The following is a 17015-nucleotide window of genomic DNA, read 5'->3' as shown; positions in this document are numbered from 1 at the left end:
GGTCAATAGCCCCCTTTTCTAAGATTCAGCCTACTTTAAGTGCGTCTCCTCCCATCTGAGGTAAACTGTGACTCCCTGTTACAGTGTCTGGGGTCATGGTGCTAACATTCTGCAAAACCAGCTTATCGTCTTTCCTTCCACGCAGAAGCATTTTTCTGGTTTCTTTGTTTGTCCCTCATTTTAATTTTTCTTTCAATTTCAATTTTCATTCTTCTTTCGATTTCAATTTTCATTCTTCATCAATTGTGACATTTTTCTCACCAACATAATTGCTTAGATCTAGATGCAGTGACATCTATCAGTACAGTTTAAGGAATTTAAACCTTTGATTGGTTGCGAGACAGGGTCCACCTCCACAGGTAACACACTCATACAAAGTCATGTACACACTCACACACGTACAGTTTTTCTATGACAGTGATTTTAATTGACATTTTGGTTGTGCTTATGTTCAGTTTCACTCCAAAATAAAATGTCTTAGTTGTGCATTTTTTTCATAGCCTGTGTGATTGACAGCCGCAGACTTGTATGTTGCTGATCCCAGGAAACATTTTGGTTTAAAAACTCTTTTCTCCTTCAATACTCTTCATAGCAAGTCACAATGAATGAGATTGATACAGTTTTCCACTACTTGTGCTTGGTCAATGTCGCCAACTGTAGTGGTTGAAAAGCATTGCTATAGAGTGGCAGAGGGCATTGTGAAGATGCAACCAATAACCACAAGTCTGAAATGAAAATAAAACCCAAAATGACGGAAAGCTTTTCCTACAAATAATGTATTGTTGAAAAGAAGAGAATAGGGGAGTGGGCGGCAGAATTTAGTTTTGCCTCTTAATTTGAAAAAAATTCTCATTGAGCACTCATTGAGCACATTTATGAATGCTTATATACAGTACTCTCACAGTGAGTGTGTAAGAGGATTTAATCGCAGAGCTGTCTTATTTATCTGCCAAACAAGGCAGCAGAGCTCCCTCACAGCCGTGACTTCTTTTGGCTTTGAGTCTGTGAAGAGAGGAAGTGGGAATTTGTGCGATGACTGGACCTTTGTTTTCTGTCTGCCTGCCGCTTACAAGCACTGCCGATTTCAGCACACAGACAGAAGGAAAGACAATGAGAAAGACAGAAATGTCTTTCACTCCTCACTTTTACACTGCACAGTCCCCGACGGGCCTGGCAAGCCTGCATGTTTAAGGTGCACGACAGAAGACATCCCATTAATATTTTAGGAAAACCGCAGATGAGGAGCTTCAGTGGGTCTGGCCGCCAAGTTTCTCCTTCTGTTACTAAACTGAACTGTTATATTATTTATGTCTGCTTGGCCGGCAGCTCTAAAGTATTTGAGCCTGTCCTGTTTTCAGACATTTATTCACATCGCTGGCATCCATACAATAACTGGCTGGCAGCCTCATTGGATTGCTTTGTATAAGGAATCAAGAGTGTTTTGTCATGTAGAAGAATTGGTAGAGAGAAGTTTAGAATTAGTTATATAAAGGATAATATATTGACAGTGGGTGATTATTGTGGAAATAAAACCCTTAATGAGAGTAATCAGGATACTCAGGCGTGGCTACTTGCAAAAGGTTCTAATTAATATTGGTGATTACAAAAGGATTTGTTTAAAAACTGAAATCTTGAGATAAATGGGCCCCTTACTAGATTATGTCAGGTGACTTGGGTGCCATGTTTTGCTTGCTGTGTGCATTATTGAATCTTTTGGACATTGAGACATTTGGACATCAGTCAGACATTTCTGTGCTTGTTATGTGAGTTGTGGTAAAAGACTTAAGTTTGCCTTATACTGTCAATTTAAGACATGCAATATGTTTCATGCTCCTCTGTCACCTTGTCTCTTCAGCCTCTTTCTCGTGTCTTCATGAGTGTCATGGATCTGAAAGTCTTCTCCTAATGTTGTTGCTGTTAGGTAGAAAGCAGCTAAACAGACCTCCGGCAACTTAGGCTCATCTCGTCAGCTTGGTTTGACACACATATGACCTCATTAGATGAGATGCACGCAAGGGTCAATACAGGTCACAGATGATGAGGGGACGTGCATCAAATAAATCCTTTCATGTCAATTTTACAAACTAAACACTTTTAATTGTCTTCAGCTTCACATTTTTGGAAAACGGGGTGCTTTTTAATCAGAAAAGAATTGAACACAGCCTGAAACCTGTGATGTTATATGTGCATATTCTGCCAGAAACGGTGTGATGTTGCCTGCATGGTGGCTTTAGCGTTTATGGTCTGCCTCAGTCCAGATGTACCACTGACTGTGACATTGGAATATCTGTAGAAAGAGAGAAAAACTTAACTTTTCTTGCTCACAATACAAAACACAACACATGATGAAATCCATCTTTTCAATATTGACAAATATTTTGGAACCTTTAAAAGCTGCGTGGCCTTCAACTGCAGAACACCTTTGAATCTCCACCTTTGATCTCCTAAAGCCCTAATTCCTTGAAACATTACCACGGACATCAACGTGGCATCTTCAGAGCTCGCTGCAGCCCTGGCACACTGGAAGTGGTTCTGCGTCTTCATCTCTGTTCGGGCTGTGGTACAAAGCAGTTGCCCTGACCTGTCAGTATCTATAGCTCTAGTCCAAGATGATAGGAATGGGCTCCTCATGGCCTACTGACTCAGACAACAAAAGAGCTCCATGACCTCCAGGTTATGTATAGAGCTGTACTATCAGCGGCATACAGTGCTCTGTGGTTAAGGAAGAGCAAAATAGAAGGATGACAATGCAGTTGGTCCTACATCATCTCCATGCTGTCTATTTTTAACCATGCATGTGTTCACTAATCCATCTGTCCATCAGATACATTCTGCTTTGAGCCACCTGGGATAACGAGCAGCAGTGTGATTTTAGATTGTATTGTTGATTTGCTGTGGAAAGTGGTCATTCTCTCACATTATCACCTGTCCAGCGCAGGTGTAAGACTTTGCTTAACTATTTAGGCCTATTAATGATACTTAATTATTGTGCAAATATTCTAATATTTTATCATTCAATTCATTCACATAACTGGCCAGAATTAGCTCATGTGCTCTGAAGGATGCTGTTACTACAACCAGGTTTTAAATGTTTGCAGTCGATTAATAATAGGTTGAAATGCCAGGACTTGGGTTCTATAAATTGAATACTTTGGGCTTTTCAAAATTTCTAAACAAAGAAAGGACTTGAAGAAGACTTCACTTTGCCTTGGATGATTTGTTGTATAGTTTTGCAGCCAATATATGAATAAATAATGATGATGAATATTATTGGCAGCTCTAACATTTACTTCCTTTATTTCCCTCCTACAGGGGTAATCAGCCAATGGCAAGGGGAGCCTAAGGAGCGCGTCATCTCTCTTGTTCTCACCCATCTCCCTCTGCTGAAACCTGGAAATGTAGAGGCCAAAGGCGAGTACATGCGTCTGCTTCCACGCATCCTGGCCCACACCATTGAGCACGGTCACCACCTGGAGGAGTCCCGCCAGCTGCTGTCTTACGCCCTCATCCACCCCGCCACCTCCCTGGAGGACCGCTCTGCCCTGGCACTGTGGCTCAACCACCTGGAGGAGAGAGCTGCTGCTCGCGGAGACTCGCTGGACAGGCCTCCTCCTTCTGGACCCCACCACTCGCACCACCAATCTACCCCTCCATCCACTCTGACCTCATCAGGATCCTCCTCCTCCACCAACACGTCTTCATCAGGAAACCTCTACTCTCTGCATCACCACCAACGCTACGGCTCAGATGATCGTCTGAACGGCTGGCAGAGCTCCAGGGATTCGGGGCTGGGCGGAGGCTGGCATCAGCAGCAGCAGAGCTGTGAGAATGGACACCTGCTACTCTACCCATCATCCTCTGTGCCGGCAACCATTAACACGGTTGGCACGGGTGGAGGTGGTAACACGAGTGAGTAAGCTCTCCTCCCTCCTCTGTGCTGGCGTGTGCACTTTGCTAACTCTTTCATGATCAAGTAGCTCTCAGAAAGACATCTACACACTCTCATCATGCACAGGAACAACAAACAACGTAGCATCTGATTAGAAAGCCATCCACTGAAAACATTATTTAATTGAACATAATTTCTAACTAAACAATTGTCTACCCAAGAGGCAATGATTAAATGTAATCACATATACTGTAAAGATTGTAAATGCAGGATATAACAGTAGGCCTGTCATAGGACTGTTTTTTTCCTCAGTTTGTAAATGAAGGCTCCCCACGAGTAAATGTGAAACCTGGCTTTGTTTTTCAAAAATATTGCAGCTTTACACAGAACTTGACAAACACTTGAACTATAACTGCAGGCCAACTGATGAAAGGTATAATCCGCACAATCCATAGATATGATGCTTCTATCAGTTTCAAAAGAGTGCATTTCCAGCGTCTTCCCTAAAATACAGTCTCGTATTTAGTAATATTTCACAAGGAAGGCCCTTTAACACACTTTAAGAAGTAACGTGATTAGTGGTGTATAGCAGATTACAGTACAGTAGCCCAGAATTTGCAAAAAACTACATTTGTTATTAAACAGAATTGACACCAAGCACAAATACCATTTTAATACTATTTCACACACAGCACAGAGTAGACGATGCCAACTTTAATTCATTTGCAGTGCTCATGTCTCTCTAAGCACACTCTGAATACCATGCACTTGATACCCTGTACACACTAAATAGGCCGTGGTCATATTTAATACACTCTGAACACACCCATACAGTCACTCCACAGGCTCTTTAAGGTGGAAGACACACAGACACACAGAGGGAGAGAGGAGGGCAGGGCAGTTGAAATTGAACATAACTATGGTCAGAGCAGGATATTTCCAGACAAGAATGCAGGGGCTCTGTGTGTTTTTTTCTTTCTGGGAGATGAAGGAAACAGCTGAGGGTGTATAAATACAGACACATTTACAGCCCTGCTCAGTGCTCCAAGAAGGATCCTGCCAGCGGCCTCAGGCCCACACAAAAGACTTCAGGATTTCACAACTGATAAACTAGAGTTACCCCAGCCACCAGCTCAGGATTGGCTGACATGATGACCAGACCTTGTTCTGAACAAATTGAAATGCGTGTCGAATACACCCCATGAAAATTTGAATCGATGTCTTGTTTTTGAGTGGTATGTGAATGCAGAGGAGGGATAATGAAATCTCTGAACACTTTTCTCTCTGTGCCATTCTACGTCACATTCTGATCCCAGCTGTTTTAGTCTGAAATGAGAAATTGCAATGGAAGGGTTTAGTAGCAAAAAATGCAAAAAACCCCAGCAAGACAGCAAATTCTACATTAGCATAGGGGGCAAATAAATAGCATGGCAAACTTTGTTTTAGTTATGATCTGCCTTTAATTATTAGACAACAGGATGTGTGTCACAAAACTACCAATATTCTTTTATTATTATCTTTCATTGTTGATAGATATTAATTTACCAATAATTTGATATCACTTATGGATACAACTGTCACTTTAACCACTTGATTATCCAAAACTACCTTCCCACCTGGCACTCAAGAGAGCCACCATGTGTTTGACCACGCCCCTTGCACACTCTGCTCGTTTGCCCATGATGATGAAGACAGGGTTTAATTGTCCAACCACATCAACCTGTTCACTCCTGATAGAACATCCTGTTGACCCCCCCCCCCCCCCCCCCCCCCCCACGCCCCACCCCACACCCATGCTCAGCCACCGCCACAGCAGCACATACTACCCATCCCTTCCCTTGTAAGGCATCCTTTGTGGGAGACTGTATTTAGGGAAAATGGCTAATATTTAGGGACTGGAACTTGTAATGTTAGCTGGGTACCTATTTTAAACGGGGACCGTGAAGTCCTATACATAGCGCCAACAGTAAGAGGACCGCATATAGGAGGAGGAGAGGTGGAGGACTGGTGGCAGCTCGGCCCGTCAGAGTGGCGACACAAAAAGCTCTTTGGCTCTCCACCTTTTTATTCTGTTTACCTCCTTTCAGCCGTCTCTGGAATATTCCATGATGCCAGAGCAGCTTTCATTGGGCACCGAAGAAAGCCCTTCCTGTTGTGTGTGTATGTGTGTGTTAGTGTGTATGTGTTTTTTTTATTTTCACCACCCTCTCTGGTTCCCGTTTCCATCCACTAATGCGTTGGCTTTCCACCTTCTTAACCAAACAGTTACGGCAAGCTTAGTTTGACCCAATGAGTCTCTATCATAAGCGCAAAATGAGAAGTCGAGACTAAATTACTGATGGAGAAATGGCAAAATTTACTGCAGAAACGAACAAATAAGAGATTCGTCCACCTGATTTTGTAGAAGTTCTGAAAGGGTTCAAACCAACTAATGTGAAGGAGGGAAATGAAATGTAGACACTAACTATAAATAGTACAAGTATAAATACTATACCTAAATTGATGAAGGCAAGAGGCATAGTGACAACATATTTTCTCTCTGGGAATGAAAGTGGTTTCAAAATCCATTTTTATCACTTTTCTCATCTGTGTAGATTGCGAGCAAACACGTTTTTCTCAACTGTTGTTAATGCGAAGATACACCAAGTATTTGCTGAACCTTTAACTCCTTTGTTTACTTGTTTTAAACACGGGAGCAGTAAACACTCACAGCAGTCAGACATCCATAAACTGTTGAATGGCTGAACCGTCAAACTAAATACATTCAGATATAATTTACTAGCCACTTAATTCAGAACTTTGACTGACTTTGCATCATTTTGACCCAAGTCAAACCCGGTACCATTTTCTTGTTTTGTCAGCACCCAATAAGATACAGACTTTCAGTCGGATGATTTATAAAAAGTGAACAAGTGTGGAGACAGGGTGGACAAACTGTTTGCTCCATTAATGTAAATCTTTGAACATTGTCTAATTGTGAGAACTGACATTTATCAGATGTGCTGCAAGTGACATCATGTTCTTTTTGTTTATGAGCACAGACATTTGAGACATGTAAGGTAGTTTATATTTAGTGCAGTAAATGCCAAATCATGGTAAGGATGAGTGCTGCTATGTAGGTCTGTCAGAATTCACACAGTTTAAGCCTTGATGAAACCATACAGCCAGATGCTGATCAGAGTTCGATTGGCTCCTGGTTCTTTGTTCGCTGTTATGTCAGGGGCGATGCCAGTATCTGCATTGTTCCTTAAACTCGGCCACAGTGCTGCTGTTTGTGGACTCCATCTTGTTTTTAGTTTTTTTGCAGATTGAACCATGCTGTTTGTTAACCCTTCCTTGAGATTCTGGTCTGTGTTGACATGAATGCATGACATAATTGCTGCAGGTTTGCCAGCTGCACATTCATGCTGCGAGTCTCCTGTGCCCACTGTGGCCTCATACTTCTGTCCTTAAAGTGATTGAAGTAGAATCTGATTTAGTCCTTGGCTGTTGTAGCCCATTTGTCAGTTCTTTAATGTTTTCTGCTCACCCTGGTAGTTAAGAGGTGGTTATCTGAGTTACTGTAGAGTTACTGTAGCCTTCTTGCCAGCTTGAACCAGTCAGCCCAGGTGTTTTATGCCAGCAGAAGACTGCTGTGCGTGAAAATCCCTGGAGATCAGTTTATAAGAGCCTCAAACCAGCCCATCTGTCACCAACAACCATGCCACGGTCAAAGATCATATTTTTCCCCATTGTGATATTTGATGTGAACTTTAACTGAAGATCTTGACCCGTATCTGCATGATCTTACGCATTCCGTTCCTGCCACATGGTTGGCTGATTGGATAATTGCATGAATGAGCAGGTTTACAGCTTTTCCGATCGGTCAGTGAGTATACAGAAAATGTGGGCAGTGAAACCTTGTCTCTCAGTGTTAGCCAGGCTCTGTTTGACAGGCTGGCTTGTCTCTCTGTTGTCTTGCAGTCCTGACGAGTGGAGGTGGGAGTCAGCAGCACAGTCCCCTGAAGCGCTCTGTGTCCCTCACCCCTCCCATGAGTGGCCCCAGCAGTCAGCCCCTGGGCCACGTCTGGCTGTCCCAGGAGGACTTGCGGACCTCTAGAGGTCCGGCCCTGGACCACGCGCCCCTCTCACCCCAGAGCAGCATTGCGTCCTCGGGCAGCGGAGGCAGTGAGCATCTGGAGGAAGCTGGTTTAGGTGGAGGTTCGACTCTGCATCGCAGCTCCTTCCATGAGGAGGGCAGTGGCATGAGGGGTGAGCAGGAAAAACAAGTGATCAGTCACTAGAGCCTGGTCATAATTCATTATTATTCGTTATTTTTCTCTAAGATTATTTTTTGACAAAAACTTCAGTCTTCACTTTGCTTATATTTTAATCCAGAGTAACCTGCATCTACCACAGCAGAAGACATTATTGACATTTTTTTGAAAGTTGACTTTTGTTGCAAAATTCAAAATGCTGAAATAATAAACACTGTTTCATATGAATATTGTGAGCCATATCAGTCAGATAAAGCAGGCATCCACAAAGATACTATGATGAGATAATGAGAGAAGATAAGAACAACTCAACCATGTACATGTGGCCTTATTCAGACTACGTTGCTCACAGCTATCACATATGTGTTGTGAACATATAAAGCATGTGGAATCAGATACTCTCAGATTTGTTTTGGGCAACATTCTAACGTGGAAACGATACTGATATGTATCGGATATCTGTCTGTGCGACTGTTATCTAAACACGGATCTGAATTTCCTTGCCAGTCAGACAAAGTAGGGTGTCAGCCTTTATGATTTACAGAATGTGACATTGCTCCTTTGTCCATATATGAGTGGCATTGAAGCAATGTTTCATAAAGCAATAGCTTGTATAAGTATTTCTGTCTCATTTGTTTTTATTGTAGCCATTTGTTGATCAAGTTGTTTCTGGGGTAAAGTTGAGCATCAGATGTGACCCACTCTGAGGGCAGCTATTGGATATTGTACAAAAATGTCAGATATAGGCAAAAATTGTGCATGGAGACCCGTAGTGTAAACGTAGCCTTAGAGGCATCTAGCCAGAGGCCGTGACAGGTGGCTGATCCAGCCTGAGCAGTTTGTCAGGGGAAGCAGAGGGTAGAGCTGCTGATCCCATGACCTCTCTCTGACTTGAAGCTTTCATGTTGTCATTCTTGTCTCTTTTTGCTTTTTCCTTTATGAAGCAGTTTTTATGCCGTCATCTGGCCGAACCGGAAAGCTATGCTGAAATCCCTTGAGGCAATGGTTGCAAGCTATCAGTTTCATTTTGAGGGAAATGTTCACACAGCTTTTCAGCCATGTGAACAACAACAAATACAATAATTAATGAAAGCCTCAAAGCTCAGAAAACTGTCACAAATGAAGAGTGCACCCTTTGCACATGGCCTGTCCATAATCCCTCCTCACTGAAATGTTTTCCCTGTCGCAGCTGCTTGTTTTCTGCTGAATTTCGGCAGAACAGGGAGCTCTGTATCTGTATGCCCAGATGTTCAGTTTTTATCACACAAACTCTGTCACGGTGACAAGTAGTCAGGGTGCAGCAAACATACTTCTCAAGTTGCTGTCAGACACGGTGTTGTGAGTAAATGTGTGTGTACTTAATGGAAGTTGGTGTCTACCTGTGCTTCTGAAAGGACATAATGGCATAGATTTGAGTCTAGATGGATTTCTTGTCTGATGGTAAGAAAATGAATTCTTGATGCAAATTATCACAAAGACGAGCCTCTGTATCTGAAAACTTACCATCCGTCCGTCTGTCCATATCAATCAGGTCGTTTTCACACATTCACTTTTGCTTGCTTGAGTTCAACCTTTTGTTCTGTTGTATCTTTTATTTTATTTTGTATGCTTGGTTTCACTTTACAGTGAAAGTGTGCCAAACAGTGAGACATTTATTGTGGTGTGTGTAGCTGATCATTGGCAGCGCTGTGATTAATTTTTCATTTATTAACGTCCCAAAAAAAAGTTTGTGTTTTAACATGTGCTTCTGCTTTCATTTTTGTAATATATTTGTGTGTGTATGTATACACACAAATAGTTGTGACCAGGTTGTGACATTTTTTGTGATGGGACGCCGTACATGATTGGGACCTCAATTCTTCATCTGGCATGAACTGAAACGAGTCAATGAACACAAGGTTTATCACAGATAGTGTGTGTTGCTGTCTATTAGAACATTTAAACTGACACAAGGATAAAATGTGTTGATGGTATGTCGGTAGTCATAGTGTGTGTGTGTGTGTGTGTGTGTGTGTGTGTGTGTGTTTGTGTGGGTCTGTGTGTGACAGATGTTCCTGCTTGGCTGAAGAGTCTCCGCCTCCATAAGTACGCCGCTCTCTTTTCCACCATGACGTACGACGAGATGATGTCGTTGACTGAAGATCAGCTTGAGGCACAGGTTTACACCGACACACACACAAACACACTAAAGGCCATTATAATCGTGTCTGTGATTGGCTAGCAAGTGAACAACTTAAGGACAGAAGCACAGCAATTAAAATGAATTAGCTTTACTTTCAGGAGAGACCTTTGAAGCCAAGGCCAACTGTAAATAAAGTGATTCAGTAATAGTTTGTAAAACTGAAGTGATCCATGAGGGACAAAGATGGTCATTAAGAGAAATGTGTGAAAATGCAGCTTGATGTGTAATTAAATAAATTTTAGTTGATCTCCGCTTTTATATGGGATGTAGCAGGCGAAACATGGTGGTGTTACTTGATCATTTTAAAAGAATGACTTGAGTAAGTGACTGTTAGGCTTGAGAAGCCCATTCTGAAAGGGAGGATGCAGCTAAAATTACCTCTGCAGGAAGCTGTATACTTCCTCCAGGTTTTACCGTCTAACACGTTACACCACTGAACCGAGACATTGCAGAACTTAAAGGGAAGGAGAGAAAGAGGTGACAATTTGGCTAAGGATTCAAGTTTTACTATTTGCTTAAGGTATTGTGAATATATCGGGGGTAATCATAGTTGCTTTGCTGTGATGTCCTCTTCAAATTCAATTGGAAAATGTTGAATGACTTTGAGCCTCTGCCCTCCCTGTCACTCTTTAATAGATAACTGAATTCACTGCCTGAACCTCCCACTCTATCACATTCTCCTCAAAAACACCCTTCTCACTTTAATTAAGTCTTTGCTCTTTCAGAAAGTCACCAAAGGAGCAAGGCACAAGATTGTCATCAGCATTCAGAAGCTGAAAGAGAGGCAGAACCTGCTGCGCAGCCTGGAAAAGGTCAGAGTGACTTAACACAACATCCCATCCTCCTCTTCATCCCCTTTCCCATCCTCATTCTGGAAAACCTGTGTGTAATTAGGTGTGTCGCCGTGTGGAATGAGCCCACTGGTTCGGCCAAATAGAGAGTAGACTGAAATTAAGTGGTTTCTTTGGTGACTGAGGTTTTAACCTTAATGGACACCACAAGACCCCATCCCATTTGCGTGTGTCCATTCTCAGTTGGTGTTATGTATCTGAGATGGCAGCTAAGGGAACACCTAATCCAGGAAGGAGCGTTTTGGGCCCCGCATTTAAATCAGGCTACCCCCCACCTGCCCCCTCCTGCCCTCCCCTCCGCCCCCGCTTCTCCGCTTAGTCTCTGCAGCAAGACAATGGCGCTCAAGGGCAACACGGCAGGAGGGTCCGGCTAAATTCAGGCTTAACCTTTTCACCAACGCTTCATTTAAAAAATTGTTACTGCTGCATTTGTATGGCTCGGAAGCAGGACACCTGTTGCTTGGTATTTTGTGTGCCACTGATGGACGGATATGATGCACGGACCCACAAGTAGGGGTACAGGGAAGCACATGTACAGTATGTATTTTAGCCTTTACATTATTATCTGCTCTATCACAGTCGGGTCAGTGCTCTTCTTATGTCAAGAATGTTCTGTTTGTGTCTCAGTGATGGAAGCAGAGGTCAGTCTGGCTGGACAGGCCTCTGATTTTGTAGTTTTTGTTCGATAATTTCTGTCCTCAGTGGAAGCAAAATTTTCCAGAACAAGTAGAAGTCCTACATGTAAAATTCTGCAAAGTATTGGCAGTAAAAATGTATTCCAGCACCAAGAATGACAACATCCTACAGTGAAGAATAGTTCATTTAATCATACACCTCTTGCTTCTCGGGCTTTAAGGTCATTTCATGTGTGAAAGTTCCGATGATAAAGTGTGAAAGTAACAAGAAACAAGGCTATTTGCAGAGTTCCTAAAAAGTTGACATATTGAAAATAATTTTACTTGAAAGTCAAAAAGATCTTTATTTTTAATTTATTTTTTTCTTCTCTGAAGTTTTATCCAAAAAAACAAGTGCAGCTCTCACACGTAGTAGAGTAAAAACTGAATAAGTAAAGAAAGAATCTTACAAGTACGATACTTAAATGTGTTTAAATGAACTCCTGCGCTTCTAAGAAGTAAATATCTGAAACTGTCGCTTTCACTCACACTGGCATCTCTTCTTCCTCACCCTCTCCTAACCACCACCAGGATGTGTTGGAGGGCAGTAACCTGCGCGTGCCACTGCAGGAGCTCCATCAGATGATTGTGACACCCATCAAAGCTTTTAGTGGCGGCGAGGAGGCCTCTCCACAGCGCCACCTGTTGAGCACTGAGAGCAAGAGTGCTGCTCCCGGTTCCCATTTAGCAGGGGGAAGTGGAGGGGAAGGAGAGCCGGGGACGAGTGTGATCGCTGAGGGGGACCTGCCTGGCCAGTTTACTCGTGTCATGGGCAAAGGTGGGCAGCAGTGTGAATGACCGTTCAGACTTACTGTATGTCTTCACATTGTTTTCATGCGTTTACACATTTTCTCACTTCTGCTCCATATCCAGTATGCACCCAGCTGCTCGTGTCCAGGTCAGACGAGGAAAACATCAGCTCCTATCTACAGCTCATTGACAAGTGCCTTATCCACGAGGTACAACACACACTGTTCACACCTTATTGCTCTTATTGCTCTGTAACTTTACCCCTTAAAAATGTCCTGAAATACAACTGATCCTCCCTTTTTTCACATCCTCTTGACTTGTATTAAAAAATGAATTATAATCGTTTCAGCCCACTGTGAATTGCCCTGTGATGTCTGAAACTGAGATGGCATACACCTGAAATTCCTGATTCATTCTCTCTGTTTTGTCTGTCATACCTGTGCTCGGTCAGTCATTTACAGAGACACAGAAGAAGAGACTGTTGTCATGGAAACAACAGGTTCAGAGGCTATTCCGATCCATCCCAAGGAAAACCCTCGACATGGCAGGGTACCGACAGCAAAGGAGGTATGCCCAGGCACACATTTTCATTGTCATGCAAACACAAAAGCAAATATGACAAAAGAAATCACTTTAAAACTGAGACATTGATCATATGAGCAGAGTAGGGGGAGATTGATCACATTTAATAATTTCTGTGTTATGCTGTAATGCTGTGTGGAATACATTTTCTCTCTACTGTTTTTCCTGACCACACCCTGCATGTATGCATCTTCCCCACATTCTCTCAGCTACCTCATGTTCATATTATTGCGTAGCGACGTCGCACAAGCAGTGAACTGAGAAGGCATTTGCAAGTTACAATAGGATACAATTGTATTTAACTAAACATCTAACATCATGTAGAATAGCTTTGTAGCTTGGTTCAGGTTCTATGTTGCCAGGTCCATGCAAATGTTCTGTCTGTATCTGCCGTAGCCGTGGCTTTGGTCAGTCCAACTCCCTCCCCACCGCTGGCTGCGTCGGGGGCAGCGTGTCGGTCAGGAGGAGCCTTCGCCAGTTCCAGATGCCCTCTAGAAGCCTGCCAGGTGCCAGGCTGGGCCTGCTGGGCAGTGGAGGCCTGCTGGGGCCCACACCCCGCAGCTCCAGCAGCACTCCCACCGGCCCCAAGCAGGGCAGACAGGTGAGTTAGCTAGCACAGAGAATGGTAAGCTGAGTTAGCAGGACATGATCCATCATCACTCTTCACAAAGCTTTAATGTCACGCACACAAAGTTACACTGGACGGACATATTCTTATTTTGCTGTCCTCTGTGATGGTAAAAAGAAGAAAAAGAAAATGAATGATATACTCTGACTTGTCTGAAAGTATGAAGTATCTTGGAGTTGATTTGCTTCTATTGACTAAAACATTTTTAGTCTTGGAGTGCTTGAACCTATCGGGTTAGTCAGTGCCCGTGTGGGTCTTAGATTATCTCCTATGGCTTAAAGTGTTAACGTCACAGTATTATTCTCTCGTACTGAGTGACATTCCAGACAGGCAGAGGAACATTTGGAATGTGTAATAATTCCAGGATGTTTAGAATAACCTGGGCAGCAGAATTCCTTCTTCGGCGCATATTCTGCCTGAAACAGACTCTTTATTCCATGACTAAAAAATGTGAGGCGAGTTAGAGGAGCAGAAGTGTAGTTTGGCGGATGGAACTCAAGCAGGTCACCCTGCATACCAGAGGCACTGCGTCAGTCTTGAGTACTGAAACACGAGGAGCTGTGGAGCTGGTTCTGGCCCCACCTGGCACACTTAGGTCCATCCTGGCCAGGTTTAGGAGGAACCTGTGTGTGTGTGTGTGTGTTTATCCTTTCATCTTGTACAATGGGAGGAAATACCCTAAGTTCCTCCTCACCCCTGCACCTTCTTGTGTGGGGCTGCAGCAGTGAGAGTAGTAGTGAGAGCATGTGAGTCATAGTTTGGGAGAGGTAGCTGGAGTTGAAGGAGGAGGGGCGATAGAGGGCGAGAGAGACAGAGTGTGTATGAGAGGGAGAGAGCGAGTGAGAGGCAGTGAGAACAGTGCACAGGCATTTCCTGTTTTTCCCTGGCCCTCGGCACTGGAGGGCCATGAGAGGGAGATGGAGAGAGACGGAGAGAGTGGTGCGTGTACGTGTGCGTGCGTGTGTGTGTGTTTGGGGGACGAGGGTGCATAATAGGCAGGTTATTGTGAGGAATTTGTGTGGTGAGCATCTGTCATTAGCTGTGGCTCAGACATCCAGACATGAGAGTGGGGGAGTGAAAATAGCTTTGATCTGTCACTCATTTCTTTTCTCTACAGACCTATATTGAGAGTTTTGCATTGGAAGAACTTTTCACAAAATAAAAACAAGACTGCTTAGTTGATCACATTTCATCGGAGAGAATTGTGTAGAAAAGTCTGGATTTCTGTCTGAAACTAACTTGTGTGTTTTGCCTGCACAGATCTTAAAATAGAACTCTGATTTGATTCATCTAAGCACTGTTGATCATCTGATAATCTAATAATAACTTCAACTGTTACTGAGCTCGGAGAGCAGAGGGAGGCCTTTTTTTTTCCATGTGTACTGAAGCAACAAGCTCGGCTTTGAAACTGCACAATAGTAGATTTGGTTTTGGTCCTAATCTGGAGTGTTTTTTATTTAATATGCACAGGTCTTTTCAAATTGCCAACATTGATTACAGTGGTAGTGGACATATATTTTACATACATTTTCACATATATTTTACATACATTTTCACATATTTTATCTTAATTGTAATCATTTTGCTGACCAGAGTTACATTATTAAAAAAGAATGTTTTATCAGCCAATGCTTGTAAATCATGTCAAAATTTGGCACTAAATCCACTCGCCAGGTAAAAACTTGCACCCTGACCAAATTTGAAGCCGATCTGCCCAGTGATGGATGGATGACATGGCAAAGCAACGCACAAATGTTTCAAACAACTCAAATTATAGAAGGAGAAATGAGAGATTCTTTTTTCCAGACTCTACAAAGATGTTTATGTGCTCATTAAATCAAACCAATCTCTTTCTAAAATCCATCTTCAGGGTCTTTGGTTCGCAAACCCCGGAGGCAGCAACAGCATGCCAAGCCGGACCCACAGTTCTGTGCAGAGGACCCGCTCGCTTCCTGTCCACACCTCACCACAGACCATGGTCCTGTTCCAGCAAGCTGGTGAGACACGCACACGCACACGCACAAGCACACGCACACACTCCTCTCCTCACCTGTAGTTGAGGTCAGTTCGCAATCAGTTGATGTGTGAACATGCTAGTTATAGTAAGATAGTTTGATGATGGGTGTTATTGTGAACAAAAACCGAAATGATCATGTAATTTATTTTGGTTCAACTTATTTCTTGACCCAAATGTGCTCATTATCTTCCTTGTCATTGTTCCTCTGTCCTTTGAATCATCTGTGGCGGCCCACAGTTGAGGCAGTTTGCCTCTGATCCAAACAGCACGAGTGTGAATAATATTTTTTGTAGATATGGGGTTATTTCAGCCACCTGTTTTTTTATTTCAGGTATTTTGTGACATTGAATGGATTCAGGAGAGGAGGAAAAAAAACATGAAAACATTGAAAAGAGGAGAGACCGAATGTCAGAGAGGAATAGATGGAGGGAAGGAGTAAGAGAACAGTCAGCAAAGTCTCACAATGAGGCTCTTTGTGCAGCAGAGAGGATGGGGCACCCTGGCACTTTCTCTCTTCCTTACTCCATCTCTCTTAAACACACACACACACACAAACTTCCCCTCCTATTTGACCACTTTGCAAAGTCATACACATGGGGGTCCATGGAACAAGCATATTTCTCTTTATGTGTATCTATGAATGCATTTTTTCTACGAGTGCACACGTGTGTGTGAGTGCGTGTGTAGGGAATAGAAGGGGAGGATTGGGGGGCAGGATTTGGAGCCTATAAATAGCCCAGTGTGGAGTACTGGGCCTAACTCAGCTTTTCTCTCCGGCCACAAGGGATTTCACTGCCCAGCCTGTGTTCAAGACTCAGCGAAGGACTAAACTAAGTGCAGGAGGTTGATAGACTGTACAGTGGACTAATAATACCCCCCCCCCACCCCGCCATCCCCGGCGAGTTGTGGCTGATATGGATTTGTGTCTTTTCTTGTTTTTTTAATAAAAAAAAAGTAAATCCAGATTTACTTTAATTATGAGAAAAGAAGGGCTTTGAGGATCTGCACATCCTTCATCATTCAACCATGATGTGTTCAGCACTTGATGCAGGATGTAAGCAACTCCTCATAAAGCATTCAAATGTCTTCTGACATTCAATTCAATTCATTAAATATTTAATTTACCTTTTTTGACTTAATGTGGTCTCAATTTCTTTACAGCAAATTATATTTATCTTATCTTCTG

At 42.9% G+C, this 17015-nt stretch overlaps 1 protein-coding gene across 4 annotated transcripts in view; it reads left to right on the top strand.

The window, feature by feature from the left end:
* Positions 1-17015, top strand: part of samd4a (sterile alpha motif domain containing 4A) — a 42939-nt gene that overhangs the window by 18927 nt on the left and 6997 nt on the right. The window contains exons 3-11 of one of the 4 annotated variants that reach the window (XM_076146904.1): positions 3313-3909; positions 7853-8140; positions 10194-10297; positions 11053-11139; positions 12384-12630; positions 12726-12811; positions 13054-13169; positions 13581-13785; positions 15683-15809. In XM_076146904.1, the coding sequence (XP_076003019.1) occupies positions 3313-3909; positions 7853-8140; positions 10194-10297; positions 11053-11139; positions 12384-12630; positions 12726-12811; positions 13054-13169; positions 13581-13785; positions 15683-15809 (1857 nt within the window). Of the gene's footprint in view, positions 1-3312; positions 3910-7852; positions 8141-10193; positions 10304-11052; positions 11140-12383; positions 12631-12725; positions 12812-13053; positions 13170-13580; positions 13786-15682; positions 15810-17015 lie in introns of all 4 variants that reach the window. The other 3 variants (XM_076146903.1, XM_076146906.1, XM_076146905.1) reach the window with 3 other exon arrangements.

Source organism: Genypterus blacodes, unplaced genomic scaffold (genome assembly GCF_046128005.1).
Source record: "Genypterus blacodes isolate CSIRO-AG114 ecotype Tasmania unplaced genomic scaffold, CSIRO-AGI_Gbla_v1 ptg000036l_1, whole genome shotgun sequence".
In the NCBI taxonomy this organism is placed as follows: Eukaryota; Metazoa; Chordata; class Actinopteri; order Ophidiiformes; family Ophidiidae; genus Genypterus; species Genypterus blacodes.
The sequence above is the reverse complement of the archived record's forward strand: the minus strand, read 5'-3'. Positions and strand labels throughout refer to the sequence as shown.